Source organism: Schistocerca serialis, chromosome 4 (genome assembly GCF_023864345.2).
Source record: "Schistocerca serialis cubense isolate TAMUIC-IGC-003099 chromosome 4, iqSchSeri2.2, whole genome shotgun sequence".
NCBI lineage: Eukaryota > Metazoa > Arthropoda > Insecta > Orthoptera > Acrididae > Schistocerca > Schistocerca serialis.
The window spans coordinates 586,983,888-587,002,292 of NC_064641.1; the positions used below are offsets into that span (position 1 = coordinate 586,983,888).

The 18,405-nt window shown below is 40.2% G+C and overlaps 1 protein-coding gene across 3 annotated transcripts in view; it reads right to left on the minus strand.

The window, feature by feature from the left end:
* LOC126475336 (eukaryotic translation initiation factor 5B) overlaps nucleotides 1–18,405 on the minus strand; it is a 425,184-nt gene that overhangs the window by 110,170 nt on the left and 296,609 nt on the right. For all 3 annotated transcript variants that reach the window (XM_050103135.1, XM_050103136.1, XM_050103134.1), the window contains exons 17-19: nucleotides 6,551–6,627; nucleotides 6,235–6,442; nucleotides 705–800 (exon numbers count right to left, since the gene is read on the minus strand). In XM_050103135.1, coding sequence (XP_049959092.1) covers nucleotides 705–800; nucleotides 6,235–6,442; nucleotides 6,551–6,627 — 381 coding nt within the window. The remainder of the gene's footprint in view (nucleotides 1–704; nucleotides 801–6,234; nucleotides 6,443–6,550; nucleotides 6,628–18,405) is intronic.

The window sequence follows — 18,405 nt, forward strand, 5'->3', positions numbered from 1 at the left end:
ACTGTCACATCTGAATGACCCACAAATGTTAATATTGCACTATTTGACCAGGCAGCCCAATGAAGAGCCACAATGAGATCTCTTTCAAACTCTGTCCGTTGCTGATGCTGTCCCCTCACATTAGTATGTCACAACTCTGTGTTCTTCATAGCGATCACTAAATACCTGGCCTGGTAACAACACTACTGCACTCTGGCATGTCTTCTAGTGCTCACAGAGAATTTTAACTCTCACCATTTACAGACACGCCAATGGTGTGTATGTCTATGAAGCAACATTGACGTCAGACAACATCTTCTTGGTGCTTTTACTTTTTGCCGTGTTGTGCATATTAACCTAATCCAGACGACTAAAAGACATGTTTGTGATGTTTTCAATACAGAGAAACATTACCTGAGATGTAAAGGTTTGCATTCTTTGACAAACGGTGTCACTTAAATACTCATCCCTAAGGGAACATAAAAAATGAAACAACATTATTTTTGAGTAAAGTTTTAAGGTCTAGGTGGAAATAACACACTTACCTCTTCTGTCATAAAATCTGGTCATTGTTCATAAAATTACCACAAGTATGAAAAATTCTCTCTAGATCAGTTCATCAAAGCAATATATATCAACAGAAACATAAAAACTTCAACTTTCACCACACTATAAGTTATTCATGTCTACAATTTCAGATGTTAAGTACATAGTATGCTACTTACATCTTTACTTGGTACACATATAGGAGTTCCTTCTTTGACAATTCCTGCTTCAACCATCACACCCATCACAATAGGATCGCGAGAGTTGAATATATACTGTAAAAATAAAAACAAAAGTTCAACATAATTTGTAGAGATGAAACAATAAATTCAAGACCTACATTATATCAAGATATAATCAGAAGTATTCTCGAGGAACAGGAAACTTAGCACAGATGTTCCACAAATTGGACTTATATCTTCTAGCATATACACTGATTACATGTACCAGGAAACAAAAGCCTATCAGTAGTACTAGAGTAACCAAAAAAGAATACAAAATATGTATCTACAGTTACTAACATCTAGATAACTATGTCATTGTTTCATAACCTCATTTCTGATACTGCTGATCTTACAGGAAGAAATAGTTTATATTCAGTTTGTAAGAAAGGCATGAAATTTATCTTAAGTGATGATTTTCATGTAATTGCAACAAGAGAGTCAGTGGCATTTCCAACTAGACTACATGGAAACAGTAGTACAAACATATTCAAAATACTCATAGATTTTTCAGTAGCTGATGGACAGACTGTTGGATCATAATTAGAAAATGTTAACATACAAAGGAATTGATTCATAGAAATATCACAAAGTAGTAAAGACAGATTTAGAGCTATGGGTGCTCTTCCAATGCAGAAATTCAAAACCAATTTTGATGGGCATACTCTGACAATATTTACATTATGAACTGTCTAAACAACAAATATGTTTCTATGCACCTTTATCTCTTTCACTGACAGTTCTTTTCCATTAAAAAAAATTGAAAGCAGAGCAGCAGTACTAATAGGCAATCAATCTGAATAACTAATGACATTCTAATATCATGCAGTAAGAAACCAAAACAGTATATAAGTATGAAGGACAGTGACAGCTCAGTCACAAAATTTTGCTACAGACAATACTGTAAATAATGGTAGCTATCAGAAAAAAATTAAAACCATGTATTCAGAATGAGATTTTCACTCTGCAGCGGAGTGTGCGCTGATATGAAACTTCCTGGCAGATTAAAACTGTGTGCCCGACCGAGACTCGAACTCGGGACCTTTGCCTTTCGCGGGCAAGTGTTCTACCAACTGAGCTACCAAAGCACGACTCACCATGTAGTTTGTTCTGCATGAAGTACTAGAAGAGAAAGTGGATGCTAAACATGTTACAGCACTTCTTAGGCAGAATGAAGCTGGTAGTGACAACAGTTGGCAAGCTGCATCAAATTATTCAGAATTTTTAAATCCAAGCAAGGAAGAAACTGAATCTAATTCATTGAAGAGTAAGGAATTATATGTACGTGGTGAAATATCGAGTACACTTATGAAGGCCAATGAAGCATGCTTAATGCTGTATTCCATCACTGCGTTAAGCGTCTTTCAAGTGAAACAAATAAATTTAAATACTCTGAAGTGAAACCACTTTACAGAAAGGGAGATAAGGATAATGTTAACAATCATGAGCCAAATCCCTTGTTATCAGTACTTTCCAAGATATCTGAGAATGTGATGTATAATATTAGTATCATACATTAGTACTAATTAGATTTATATCTTATTACAACCCAGTACACACAATTTGATATCAGATTTGCAGTTTGAGTTTAGGAAGAGATTATAAACATAAAATGCAATTTATTCTTTTGTGTATGAAGGAATTGCAGAACAAACTGATTAATCAGTGGTGGTGTATACACTGACCAAAGAAAAAATTGTGACACCAAGGAGGAATTGTGCAACATAAATTGTAGGCATGTTTCTAGCTCTAAAGGATGACATCCATTCAAATTCTGTGCCAGTCACAAAAGAGTGGTGCTGTTAGCATCACTATGAGGATACAAATCAGGTTTCCTTTAAATACATAAAATCTTAAGTTTTAATTACTTTTGATATTGGATGTGGTGAGATGATTTTAGTCAAGAATGCCTTTAAGGCAACATTAACACCATTAATTGAGCTATGAGAAAATGAATGTTCCTTCTGCAATATTGCAATAGAACTTGGCTGGAATGTAACCAGTCGGCACGATTGCTGGTGGTGGTGACGAGAAAGTACGGTCACAAGAAGACCAGGCTCCGGACAGCCAGTTGGCACTGTGGAGAGCGTCTTGTTCAGTGTATGGCTTTGGCACATTGTACTGCAACTTCAGCAGTAATTTGAGCAGCAGTTGGCACCACAGTGACACAGTCAACTGTCACAAATCAATTATTTCAATGACAGCTCCGAGCCAGATGCCTTGTAGTGTGCATTCCACTGATCAAAAACCACTGCCATTTGCCACTTCAGAGGTGCCTTCATTGGACGGCAGGGTGGAGGTTGCATTTTATGATGGAAGCTGGTTCTGCCTCGGTGCTAGCAGTGGCCCTGCGTTGGTTAGAAAGAGGCCAGTTGAGGGCCTGCAACTGAACTGCCCATGTGCTAGACGCACTGGATCTTCACCTGGAGTTATGGTCTGAGGTGCAATTTTGTACGACAGCAAGGAGCACTGTTTTGTTTATCCCATGCACCTGACTGCAGACTTGTACATCAATCTGGTGACTGAATCTGTTGTGCTGCCATTCACGAACAGCAGTCCAGGGCGTGTTTTCCAACAGGCTAACACTTGCCCACATACCACTGATGTAACCCAATATGCTCTACAGTGTGTCTACATGTTACTTTGCCTACTCAATCGCCACGTCTATCTCCAATAAAACACATGAGACATCATCGGACAACTACTACAGCATCATCCACAAACAGCATTAACCGTCCCAGCTTTGATCGGTCAAGTGTAATAGGCCATGGAACTCCATCCCACAAACTGAAGTCTGGCACCTGTAGAACACAATGCATGCATGTTCGCATGATTGCATTCCACATTTAAGTACTAAGATGTGTTACCTAGACAAATTTCATTACTTTACTTTAATTAATTTTTTCTGATGCAATTTTTCCCATTATTCTATATTCTTTGATTTAACAGAAGTATTCAATTGTGTGGACAATACAAAATTGTTGATTAAGCATGATTTTTATACAATCAGGGAACAACCTCCAAACTGTTCACTACACATTTGGCAAACACAAGGCAGTAGGTTTTCAACTAGTGTCAACAGATGGGAACAGATTTAAATTTTCCTTGGGTGCTGTGAATCGGAGAGTGTCAGAGTTCTATTAAAGATCCACTGCTTTCCTTAATACAGTACATAGGCTTATCCATGTTCTGCCACAAAATATCACAAGATTCTAAAATTTTGCTTTTGCAAGTAACATAAAATGTGGAATGTTATGTTAATGATTGTGCAGAGAGGGTAGAGTGTAACTGCAAAGAACAGTCACCTGCAATGAAACACAGTGCATACCATTTTTTGCTAAAAATGCTCATAAAAGTGCATTGTTATTGCACAGGATTTCTTAATAATCCAGAAGTTGAACATTTCTTGGAGAGAACAAGACACTAGGAGAGTACATGAACCCAATCCTAATTGAAGTCTTATGTCTGGAACCCTGCTTATGTGTTTTTCAGAAACATTTTGTCAATTAGACGTTTAGAAGCATGAAATTTTTTTTAGATGTATCAAAAGCACCAGAGGCAAGGTAAGGATTATAAACCAAATTAAAATACACTTCCACTGGATCATCTCAAATACCTCAAATTTGCAGGAAGAGGTAACGAAGAGTACAGTTTAACATCAAGCCAATAGCAAGGCTATAAAAGATGGCACACAAGTATTGATTGGAGATAGATATTGACTGCGTCCATTCCATGGAATCATTCAAGTATTTGCTTTAAGCAAAACCATGAAAATCCTAAATCTGGATGGCCACAAAAGGCTCTGAATCATCATCATCCTTAATGGAAGTATAGTGCAGGAAACTAGGAATTGGCATATGCCTAGAATTCCCCTATCCTTTGAAGGGTACCGCACACTTCTGTTGTTCTGCTGATGCTTTCACATCTTCAGCTTTGCAGAGTGAAGACATCTCAGTGCGAGGGAATTTATGATAAAGCACTTCTTTTTGTCAAAATTTTGTCTGTGCAAACAGGGGCAGGGTAGCTGGAAGCAGAGAAAGAGGAGATAATGATGCTTCAGTAGTCTTAATGAAAGCGAATGGAAGAACCAATCCAAGGCCTGTTGCTAGCCTGAAAAAGAAAACTTATAAGACCTAACAGGAACAGGATTTTCACATATCAGTGAACTAAACATTGCTCAAGAATATATAGGAACTGTTTTACAAACTAACAGTCTTGTGAAGTGCGAATATCTTTCAGCACAGGAAAACAGGGCAAAATGAAAATTGCAAACAATACAATTGGCATTAGACAGACTCTAGACTTTGAAGTTCAGATGTGTAGACACTCTCGGAGAAAATATTGTAGGATGCAGCAGGGATTCATACTCCTCGTGTACAACATTTCGCTACTAAATCTTATGTGAGGCTCTTCAACTACTGGGCAGAGCCTGCTCAATACTTAATTCTGAATACGGTGATTATCAGAGTCTGGCTGCAAATATTCTGCTTGTTTCAAAGTAGTAACTAACTTTTTCAAACACGACTGTAACAGAATTATTAACACAATGGTCATAACTGTTTTATTTTAATCTTAGTGTGTTATGGAAATATATTGAATGCTACGGAACGCATTTTGCAAAGGGGAACTGCAGTCAATTTAGCTGTGGTTCAATGTTATTAAACTAAGGCAATTCCTGCAATCCTTTAATATTGACTGCTATTGCTAAAATCAAATGAATTTTTTTGTAATTGATAACTTATCTTTCACATATTAAAGTGGCATACGTAATAGCTTTCTGATTTGCTACTGCCTACCAATCACCTACTGGAGTTGCCTTCCAATCACCTACCAATGCAGCAGAGACAATAGCCTACAGTACAGCCATCCCCCTCTTCAGCAACTTCTCTTAAAACTGTCCAATGACATCCCAAATATGTTAAGTTGGTAGCCATCAGATAACTGAGGAGGCGGCTCTGAGCACTATGGGACTTAACATCTATGGTCATCAGTCCCCTAGAACTTAGAACTACTTAAACCTAACTAACCTAAGGACATCACACAACACCCAGTCATCACGAGGCAGAGAAAATCCCTGACCCCGCCGGAAATTGAACCCGGGAACCCAGGCGGGGGAAGCGAGAACGCTATCCGCATGACCACGAGCTGCGGACAGATAACTGAAATCAACAGTATATAGAGGAACACATTCGCTAGCATCCAGCAGGTACCCGCCCTAAAGAGGACTGCTACAAATTCAGTAGAAATGTCAGCACTTTGGTTGCTTTAGTATTTTATAATGACACAGCCTACTACCCAAAATTATTTTATTGAAGATAAAGACTTGACTCTACTTATAATAACTTTCTTCTTTGCAGTTTCAAAACTAGAATTGCGCTGCTGTTCCGCATTAAATACATGACAACTTTCAAATTTTAGTTCTAGTATAAACACTTACTAAGATATGTATGCATCAAAAACATTTGCATAAAGCACTAAATAACATTACCTGAGGTAACACCTTCAACTTGCAAGGAAACACTGCAATATGCTTAAATTCCTCTCTCTTCCTTTGTCGTAGTTCTTCTCGATATGCCATGAACTTGTCAAAGAGGTGATATATAATATCAGCTTGAAATATTTTCACACCTAAGGTATCTGCTAGCTCTTGGGCATCTCGCTCGACTTTCACATCAAAAGCCAAAATTGTAGCATACCTAAATAGAATTAGATTGCTCTTGCATTACATTGTCATTCTGCTTTTAAGCAAATACAATGAAGAGTGAAGGCAAAGGATTCATATTTCTGTAGTCATGTATACTCACTGGCTCTCATGTTCCAGCATGGTCGACGCTTTCATTACGTCTTTCTTTACAACAGGTCCAATTCGTATGTTGGAATACTGAAACAAACAATAAACGAATAATGTAATAAAAATGTGGATAAAGCAAAATTTGTCATTTTACGTGTACTTCACTTTGCAAAAATGCATTTTTAAATGAATTGCCAGTAGCTTATGCCACAATACTGTGGAATATTAAACATAATGCGTACACTAAAGAGTATTCTAGGACCATATCCATACTTGTCTCTTTGATAAGCATTTTTAAACGATTAGGAGAAACTGGAGAAACTAGAAAAGATTTGACAGTTCGTGATTGTAATCTGCTCATTACGGAACTAGTCCATATTGTTCAAAACATATATCATACATTAGATGAAACACTGCCATCATAAGACTGAATGATTTTAATGATTTTACAATTTCTACCAATTATACACAATGTATAAAATGCATCTATTGAGCAAGAGTGAAACAAAGTCTGAATGAAAAACTTCTTCACTTAGTGTTAAATCTGCTAACATTTCTCTGAAGTACAGAAATCCGATATGTGATTTTCATCTAAAAAGGATGGTCGGGACAAACTCCAAGATATGAGTATTGGGTGTTTCAATGGAACCTATAACACAGCTTGATTAATTATGTCCATCCAGAAATGATGGAAGTCCACCAGGCTTGTCATCCGTATGCTAAAAGTTAACACGTTACTGCCAGGTAAAAAAAACCTGTATCAGTTTTGTTTTTCTCAAAAAACTTTTAATTGAAAATATCTACGTTAACCCCTTCAAAGTACTCCCCATCACACATATTAAAGTGGAATAGGTAATAGCTTTCTGATTTGCTACTGCCTACCAATCACCTACTGGAGTTTTTACCAATGTTTGAAACTCTTGCAAAACTTAATTCGTAATATAGTATCTTGCTTCTTCAGTAGTTCTATCTTTCGCCAATGATGACGAAATGCCATCTTTTCACGGTTCATTTCAAACCCACGAATATTATGAAGTTATATTAGTAGGTGCCTCACACAAATATTGACTCTAGATTTTCTGATGTAGTGTTGAGCCAAGAATTGTTCATGGTTTATTAATCATGAGCGGAAAGTTAAGAACTGTTTAGCCACTAAAATATTTTACAGAAGTCTTTGACTGTAATAAACATTATTCATTATAAGCTTTATTTTAGCTTTAGAAGCTATAAGGGGACTAACGTCTGGTGAATACTGACGTGAGGTATCACAAAGATGGCAGCCAGTTACGGAAGACGTACACTGCCATACAGTAAAAAACATAAATTGTTTCAGCATAAAGTTGAGAGTTCTCACTGTATTGCTTTGTGCTCACTGTACAAAATTTCAACTTTGTATTTCTTTTTGAATACACAATCTGTTGGTGCACATGCTATTGAAATCAACCTCACATTCAACTGAACTTGAAAAACTGTTTGCAGTCTTGGGTTTTGGGAAAAAATGTTCTGTTTCAATGATTGGGGTTCAGTATCAACGTCAAATATCCATCTCTTGACATCAGTTAAAATTTGTCTGGACACTGTAAGCTTCAGAAATTCCTTAAAACTGCTCATTTGGAATTGCTTTTGATCAAAATTCGATAATTTCGAAATGCCTTGTTTTTCAAGGCTAAAACGTGCAACAATAAATGACTAAAATAAAATAAAAACTGCTTAGTATGACCTGATGCGACAACATTATGAACTACCTCTCTGATACTGACTCGGTGACTGTCAATAGTTCTCTTAAATTTCATGATATTGTCCAGTTGCTGGTGGATTGGGGTGCATTACACCTTCACTGTCTACACATCCTGCATGGAAACGTTAGTACAACTAGTAAAATAGTAGTTGTAATGAAAGATTCACCAAACTCAACACATTTCCAACGTGATGTTGGACTTTTTTCCATTCTTCATAACTGACAGATGATGATCAGTATTGCTTTTGGAAAGGTAAGCCAGTTCTAATGTGGCTCTTGATAATAGAGGCAACATTAAAGTATAATTAAGACACTTTAAAAGGAGTGGTGAAATTAGAAAAAGCGCCGACTATGTAAAGTATGGGCATAACGCTGGGATGCAGTCGTTCTGCCCCACTGTTCAACTTATACTATGATGTCATAAGTTCACTTTTCTGTGACCACTCATATGGCTATTTTTCCACAAACTTTCTGCTTTGTAGCAAAATAGTGTTGTGTTTTTGCTTTCTGCTAGTAAACAGAGCCGCACATTATCCCAAAGTTTTACACATACCACAGGCATAACTCAAGTAAATCTACTTGATGATAGAGGTTTAAATCTATGAATGCATAATTAGAATAAAATAAATTGTGACTGGTAACACTAAACTCATCAGGGCTGTGGGCATGGGGTGATTGAGGGCGCTGGCGCAGGGGGAGCGCTAAAACTGACCGGAAAAAAAAGAAAAAAAAACTATTTAAGAAGTAACCGAAATAGGTACTTGAGTTCTCCTTCCTCTTCCGCTTACGAGAAGGTTTTCGCTCGGTCCGCGACTCTTATGGTACGCTGCTGTCAGTGTCATTTCATGTAAGTTGCAGCATACAGAAACAACTATTACCCTACAGGCCTCTTTCATAGACAGTGTTTGTGTGGTAATGCTCTCGTTTCACACGGTTACAGTCTGCACAGTCCCCTCATGTTCAATAATAGCATTCCTGCTGCTACTTCGCCGCGGTATTGTAAGGCCTCACAAGTCGGCGAGTGGATGCAGAAGCAAATATGCTGTTTCACCGAAGGCTTCCTATTTCAGTCGAGTTCTGGCCATTAAGGGCAGTAACGAGACTGTTTGAAGTAGAGTGCTTCAAAGTATTTGACAAAATAGCAACTGAAATAGAACGCAGGACCCACATCTTTTCATCTGATTACGATTTCCTATCAGAAAACACCGTAAGTAGAAGCTCTGTATCTCATCTCGAAAAATGTGCAGATGGTTTTGGTGCCAAGTCGTGCAGAACTATCCATAGATCGCAGCTAGGTGACGAAATAGCTAGTTTGAAATTTCAAGTGAAAGAGCTTATGAAGAGCACTGACGCAGCTTCCCATTTGGATATTATGAAGTTGTTTTTAAGTATGGATTAAGACATGCATATAGTTTGGACAAGAAGAGAATAGAAGCTTTCGAAATGTGGTGCTACAGAAGAATGCTGAAGATTAGATGGGTAGATCACGTAACTAATGAGGAAGTATTGAATAGGATTGGGGAGAAGAGAAGTTTGTGGCACAACTTGACTAGAAGAAGGGATCGGTTGGTAGGACATGTTCTGAGGCATCAAGGGATCACAAATTTAGTATTGGAGGGCAGTGTGGAGGGTAAAAATCGTAGAGGGAGACCAAGAGACGAATACACTAAGCAGATTCAGAAGGATGTAGGTTGCGGTAGGTACTGGGAGATGAAGAGGCTTGCACAGGATAGAGTAGCATGGAGAGCTGCATCAAACCAGTCTCAGGACTGAAGACCACAACAACAACATCCAAACAGTGAAATAGCTTTGATAATATTTATGACAGCCGCAGTTACTGAAGCAGCTTGTAAACTTAGCTTCAGCAAACAGACGAAAAACAAAGGCTAAATTAAAGATTACTTAAGGTGTAGTGTGAGTGAAAACAAATTGTCCACTTTTGCTATCTTGTATGCACAATACGACACAGCTGCGATACGTGACTTCAGTGACACTGTCAATGAGTACTCCGTTCCAAACATGAAACTGCAAAGTAAAACTGTAATAAATAAGCAATTTCTGAAATGGAATATTTTCTCCGTTCTTAATGACAGCCCTTATACTTTAATTTACAATCAATTCATGCAGCTTTAATAACTCATGAAGAGCAAATCAAATATGTTTTATTATGCATCGAACTAAAATCAATGTTAGGTACTGCCACAAAGAACAGGTTATCGACTTTCTAGGAACGTTTACATGTTTTCTATTTGTTCACTGCAATGATATTTTTAAATTGTTACGTACAGTACATTTCATCAATTTCAATAATTTCTGGAATAATGATTCATCTTTAATAAATGTACATACAAAATTATAAAAATCTGTGTAGAAGAAATTGCAGAAACGTAATTTTACAGGAGGTGGGGGTGTGGGGTGACGTAGTTTTGACAAATCTTCTCAGGGGCGCAGGATTACCTCGGTAAAACTGTAGAAGTTGCAGCTTAATTTGATTTTCTTTTTCAGAAATGTTTTCCTATTACCTGTCTACACTTTTATATCCTCTCTACTTCGGCCAACATCAGTTACTTTTCTATCCAAATAGCGAAACTACTCACTTCCTTTTGGTGTGTTATTTCTTTACTTAATTCGACTACATTCCATTACTCTTGCTTTATTGTTTTTATGTTAATGTATAACCTCTTTTCAAGACGCTATATATTCCATTCAACTGCTATCCCAAGTCCTTTGTCGTCTCCTTGACAACCTTGAAAGTTCAGATTTCTTCTCCCTGAACAAATTTACCCTTGTTTTCCTTACTGCGTGTTCAGCGTACAGTTAAAATAATATCGGCGATAGGCTAGAACACTGTCTCACCCCCTTGTCAGTAACTGCTTCCGTTTCATGTCTTTCGACTCTTCATATCTGCAGGCTATTTGTGCCCGTATTTTATTCCTGTTACCATCAGGGTTTTGAGGAGTTTGGTCCAGATAACATCATCAAAAGCTTTCAGTAAATCTATATAAATGCTATGAACGTAGATTTAAGATAAATCTTACGATCAATACTGTCCTCACATTCCTGTACTCCTCCGGAACCCAAGCATCTTGGCCTAAATCGGATTCTATGGGTAAACTACAATTCCTAACACTTCGTGCAAATGTGACGTTATAAGCTGTATCGAAGACTAAAAGAACTGCATATTAACTTTCATGATCGTTCGATTCACATCACGCGAGGTGAAGATACGTTCAAAACAATGCTGTGAGGGGTAGCCGATTGGTCTCAGGCGCCTTGTCACGGTCCACGAGCCTCCTCCCATCGGAGGTTCGGGTGCGCGCGCGTGCGTGCGTGTCCTTAGCGTAAGTTAGTTAAAGTCAGATTAAGTAGTGTGTAAGCTTAGAGACTGATGACCTCAGCAGTTTGGTCCCATACGATCTTACCCCAAATTTCCAAAACAATAACATTCACCTCCAAGTTATCTGGTTTATAAATACGTAAAGTTATGCATTCATGTGGACTCGGCAGTGGGTACGACAGAAATTAAAGCGTTGGTAAGAATATGCCTTCAACAGAGAAAGTGGACGATTTACTGATTTACAAGCAATGTGAGTGAGTGAGAGAGAGAGAGAGAGAGAGAGAGAGAGAGAGAGAGAGAGAACTGAAGCCAGCCAGCATAGAATCCAATAACGTATATAAGTACTCAACAGTGTTCATTAAAGTTTCTCAACAAAATAAGCGTATCTTTAGACACTCTGAAACCTAGTTTCAGTAATTGGTCTGTAATTAGAAAGGATTGGTAGCCATTCTAGCAGACGAATTAAAGCAGAAGCTCATTTATCTTGCATCCAATGAATAGATGGTGTTTCAAAACATCGATTATCTTTCGAAAACGTTTTCGTACTGGTAAAACTTGTTGTAACAAAATTACGAAAAACTTCATACTGGAGGTTAAAGAAGTTTCCTAAAAGAACTAGCTCTTAAATTTTGTACCATATTTTATAGATGTAACTTTGAGAGCATTTTTCGTGGAGCACAGCGGTCTGGCAAAAATTACTTTAAAAATGGACACAAACAGGCTCGACCGCAGAAATACTTATTTTGATGGTAAACGGTTTTGGTCAGTTTTTGACCATCCTCAGACTGTCATACTGAAATATGAACAAATAATGGATTTATAGAATGTCTGATAATAGTAGTAACAAATATTACAAGAGGTAATTATACCCATGATGAGACTTGGTGGCGGGGAATGGAGCGGGTGTTCACCGCCAACGCCTACCATTGTAGGTATGATTTCTTCTTTTAATATTTTGTATGTTACTACTATTATCAGACATCCCTATAAATCTGTTCTATGTTCATATTTCAGTACGAGGGTCTGAGGGTGGTCAAAAACTTACCAATACCGGTTACCACTAAAATAAATACTGCTGCGGTCGAGCCTGTTTGTGTCCGTTTCCTAAGTACTTCATACATGGCTGAGACTAAGTTACCTTTTAATTCTTTTGCAAATGTGTTGGTCTTTGCTATGTTTCTTGTTCTGAGTGGTAGTTTGTTTTACGCGTTGGATGCTTAATTTGTCATAACGTGGAATATTACAGAACACATTTCTATTAATTTAATACGGTTGTTCCAAAACATTTTAGGAACGTGAAGGTGAAAAAAAAAAGAATAAGAATTCATTTAGCGCAGGGTGCGAACCTCCCCATAAAGCTACCCAGCCCACCGTCATTTAACACATAACCACAACACCACGAAGAGCCGGCGAAAGTTTGACTTCTGTACTGCAACTCAGATCCCATGAAGGCTTCAACCGGCAATACGCTTTCAATTGGTGCAAATGGTTCTGAGCACTATGGGACTTAACATCTGTGGTCATCAGTCCCCTAGAACTTAGAACTACTTAAACCTAACTAACCTAAGGACATCACACACATCCATGCCCGAGGCAGGATTCGAACCTGCGACCGTAGCAGTCGCGCGGTCGCGTTTAATTGCAACAAATCGTACCCATTGTATAAATCTTCAGTATATCACAGCCTCGAAACCGTATAGTTTCATAATAGACGAGTTACGATACGGAATTACGCAATCCACTGTTTCCCAACCACCCAGCATCGAATGTTAACGAAAGTCGATAGTAGTTCGATAAGTGCGTGTTACGTCAGAATGACGTCACGTTTGCACAAAGTCTTGTGAACTGTAAGTTACCCGGCTTCTAACATTTCAGAGACGCTATGTGACCAATACTGATGGGCGAGAGCTGTGACTAACGGAGTGTTAACGAGAAGGCTCGGAGAAGAACCGCTACTCAGCGTTCCTGTCACCAGGAGCTTGTGACGAAGGTGATCTGCAGTCATACAGGGGTAAACACGACGGACAGACTGGGAGAGCGGTGTAATTGCGGGCAGGAATCCCGGAGTGGCACTAACTGTAGTGTTGTGGCGCGTGGGCCGCGGCCGGCACAAAATATTCAGAGGCCGGCAGGGCCGCGTGGGACGGCAACCTGCGGCCCACAGCGGCCGCGCCCCGCCCCGCCAGCCGCAGCTGCCTCTACTTCCTCAGGCGCATTCCACGCACCACGCTCCTTCGCTCTCAATGCAGTCCGCGACTCCGCACGCTATAGCCACCGTACCGACATTCCACGTTGCATGTATACCAACATTCATACTCCGCGGAGAGTGGAGGGGCCTACTTCTGGTACCATCATATTTCTCCGCACCCTACCCACTTTTCTCTGTTCCGTTCGGCAGTAGCGGGAGGGACGAATGACTGTCGGTAAACTACAGAAAAATCTATCTGATTGTCTAGTTGTGGTCATTTCGCGACACGTGTCGGAAAGAAAATAGCACAGGGTTAGTCAAAAATGACTCTACAACTTCAGAATGATATCGAAATTTATTCAGATAACTCATGAAATCGGTACATGTGTCATTTCGTAGCAAACAACTTCAAGTTTCACGTAAGAGTTTCAAGTGTCATTTTGGTACGATACGACCACCATTTGCGATGCGGCAAACATTTCACCGGTAGTCAATTTCTTCATATACGAGTACTCCTTGCAGCAAATCAGACGTAACTTGTGCAACGGGAGCGTAGATTCGACTTTTCGTGTCGGCTAAATTGTTTGGTAGAGTGGACTGGATGGTTGATTTCGGGAAGGGGACCTAACAGAGAGGTCATCGGTCCCATCGGGTTAGGGAAGGATGGGGAAGGAAGTCAGTAATGCCCTTTCAAAGGAACCATCCCGGCACTTACCTGAAGCGATTTGGGGAAAATCTAACTAATGATGTCTGGAAGTGGGTTTGAACCGTCGTCCTCCCGAATGAAACTCCAGGGTGCTAACCACTGCGCCACCTCGTTCGGTGTTCGCCAGGGGAGGATCATATACACTCTATTTAATAAAACAACAGAGATAGAAATCCAGTAGTGTCTAGTCTAGGGAGCGAGGTGGCCCCGCGATTGTCCCTTCACGGCCAATCCACCGAGCTCGGAAGCAATCATAGAGGAAACCTCAAACTTCCGTGTGGAAATGAGGTGGTGCACCGTCTTGCTGGTAGTAAACCATCCCATCCCGGTCATCTTTCTCGATCTGTGGAATTAAAAAGTTTATCCAGATACACAATACCAGTGATAAGTTTTCTCTATGAAGAAGAGGGGTCTTGGACTTTCAGTCTGTTAAAATCACGAAACACACTTTGGGGCTGTCGCGAATGTGTTCCAGGGTTCCTTAGACGTTCTTTAGCGTATTCGGCGCAAAATGTATGCCGAACAGTTGTTGCACAGCTCATGTCATGAAACCAAAACACACCGCCAACACTGTCCGCACTAGTGAAAGTAGCCATATTAACTGTGCACTACGCTGGCGCGACTGGTGGTCGAATGGGATACTGATGCACTACGTGAATCAAACTTGAGGTTGTTTTCTACAAAATGACATCTACCGATTCTGTAAGTTATCTCAATAAATTTCTGTATCATTACAAAGTTGTTACGTCCTTTTTGACTCACATGTATATTTTAAGATTCTTTCCAGAATATCAATAGAAACCTGTCCGTGATACACACGCCCCTCCTGCAGAGTCTGTCACTGGAGTTTGCCTATCATCTCCGTAACGCTCTCAGGCAAACTAAACGATCCCGTGACGTAATGCGCCTCCCTTCGCTAGATCTTCATCTCTCCTACAAGGGGCGAACAAAACGTTTCCATTAGAAGCCCGTAGAAACAGTATGCCAATCAGGCAAAATCGCCGTGAGCTTTGAGGAAATCATCCCACCGACGCAACAGGTTGAAGACAACCGTTTCGTAAAACAACGCGTCCTGCAGCGTGAAACAGTTCGTTAACTTCCTGCTGCACTAATTCGCCCGACAGGAATCTTCAGCCCTTCAAGGCATTTTTAAGGAACCGAAGGCTTGACAGTCGCAGCAGGTAGTATCAGGACTCTAGGGCGGGTGGTCGATTGTCTCCCAGTTGAGCTGGTCATTCTTGTCCTTGTAATTTTGAAGAACCGATGGGCTCTACCTTAATGCCCTCTGAGTTTTGCGGGATTGATTGTGTGTGTGTGTGTGTGTGTGTGTGTGTGTGTGAGAGAGAGAGAGAGAGAGAGAGAGCGGGGGGCGGGGGGGGGGGGGGATTGATTTTCCGTGGCTTAAACCCTGACGTGGTGGGTGATTAGTGTTTTTCAGGTATTTGTAGCTGACCCGGAATGGGTCAGTGCCTAAGGCTGTGATGAGTTAATGAAGTGAATTTTCTGAGTTTGTGTAGCATGATTGGGTTTTCTGTTCAATGACTGATGAGATGGTGGGCATATTTGTGTCTGTGTTTAAGCGTATTCAGGACGAACCAGAGAGCATCAGTTGTTATCCTAACTGCCTTGTTTTGATTATTTGCAGCTTTCTTATGTGAGCATCTGCAGCCACACTCCAGATCTCACACTCGTAAAGTTGGAGATACTACAATCTTCCATAACTTAACTTGGGTGGTCAGTCCATTGCAGGTGGGCAATGGGCATAGCTGACAAAGTCTATTCGAACCCCGATTACAGGCGTCGGATGTGTGTCGTTTCCACAACTACTTCTTATCGAATTTCAGACCCAAGTATATGATCGTGTCACACCAGGAGAAGTCCCTACAGACAACTGAGATTTGACGGTTTAGAGGGTGTGAACATTTGGCACTGCACTTGATCAGATTAATTATAATTTTCCAGAAGTTACATGGCTGTGTAATTTCGCCCAAGTGCCTTTGGATGTTCAACACCATTTAGCTGGGGATCGGCTGACTGGAGCAGACAGCAGTGTCATCCGTGAAGAGGGCAAAGGATCACCCCTTGTCACACTGAACTTGGCGCACCATTCTACAATGGTGGTTTTCGACAAACATGCTGCCCCATACACAGTCTTCACTCTCCGATGGATGTCTACCGGTGTTTTTCCTTCGGCGGACAGGAAAAGAATAACAGCATGTTGGTCCCGCCGTTTGGACGCTTTTGGTAATACCAGCGCCACAGTTCACGTTTCCGCATTTACCGCAGGCACAAAAGCAAAATACACAACCTACATGTCGATGTTTATATACCCGCATCGGAGTCGCGCTACGTTGCATATACGTTGCAGCAACACCCTCAAACGGAAACTTTTTGATCACTTTGTATATCAGTCCTATCTGTAAGGGACCTAGTCTGAAGATCGATAATCAAGAATCAGTCGAACAAGTGTTTTCTTATTTAACTAGCTTCTTTCGTGTATGAATTACATTCCCTTCGTATTCTTCCCATGAATCTCAGCGTGACATTTAATTGTTCTACAATATGTTCTAACAATTTACTGGAGTCTTCAACAACCTGTGATATTTCGACAGGTGAACAACCCGCCATTTTCAAGGCGTTTGTGTCTGTAATATATCGGGGCGTTCACCTTTCGAAATACGGACCGTTGTCGAAAATGTCACCCGGCTGTAGTCCCGTAAGTTGTTGGGATATTTAATAAGACAGGAGAAACTCATATTTTATGGATAATTCCACTTTAGGTACCGTTAGATGACTATTACTGGGTATTTTACGGTAGTTAGTGTTTACAGTTATTTGCTGCCGATAGTGTAATCTACCCGAACAGTATTTCTTCGGCTATTTATGCACAATAAGTTATATTTATTTACATTCAGGTTTAACTAACAGTCTCTGAACCGCCAACAGCTTTTTTATACCTGGGTTGCAAGAGTTATGGCCGTATAGTGGCCTCAGGATACACCGATCTTTACGAACGTTGAATTTGTTCCGTTAAGAGCGACGTATTGAGTTCTATTTGAAACAAAGTCCTGAATCCAATCACAAATCCGGTATGGTTCTCGGTGAGTTCTTACATTCTTCACTAAACGACAGTGCGGAACTGTCCTAAATTCAAGGAACACAGCATCAACCTGAGAGTAGTCGTTTTCGTTCTCCTCATGCTCCTACGAAGCGCAACATGACACTCGCCAACAAAGAACCTGGCGTGAGAACGGTGAACCAAACCACGTATTTCATTACACTGCGTCCCATAACCCGCATCATTTGTGCAAATGCTCACGTAAGCCGACTTAGATATCGCACACTAGTGCGATGGAGCAGTTCCTTCCTCGTAAAAACTTCAACTTTCTTATCATATTTGGAGACGAGAGCGAATCATCAGCACCGGCCAGTCTCAGTGTGTGGGCACCATCATGTAGTAGCGAAATTACACTTCTTACCATTATGGCACGCATTCCAGGAGCGGTGGCAAAGTCACCCCCATGACGCGCAGATGTGCCTTGACTGTTAAGGCGATGCGGAAGGTTGACTGGCCTCATACCACACACTGAGGCCGAACCGGTGTTCATAGATCGCTTCCACCACACCACCAGAACAGTAGTACAGATAGAACAATTCCACTTTCCTGACGTCTTGTCACGTGCTTTAAAATCACGGAAAACTATAGTATCGACGATCTTCCAAATATATCTTCTAGTGGTGAACCTCCCTCGGAATGCATTTCCGGCACATATGATTTTTTTTCTCCTTATATTCTCAGGGATAGTTTCCTGCAGTTTGACCCCATTAGGCAAAATCATCCGGTATATTATATATCATCCTGCTTATATGTGAATGAGTTGCCTAAAACATACACCCTT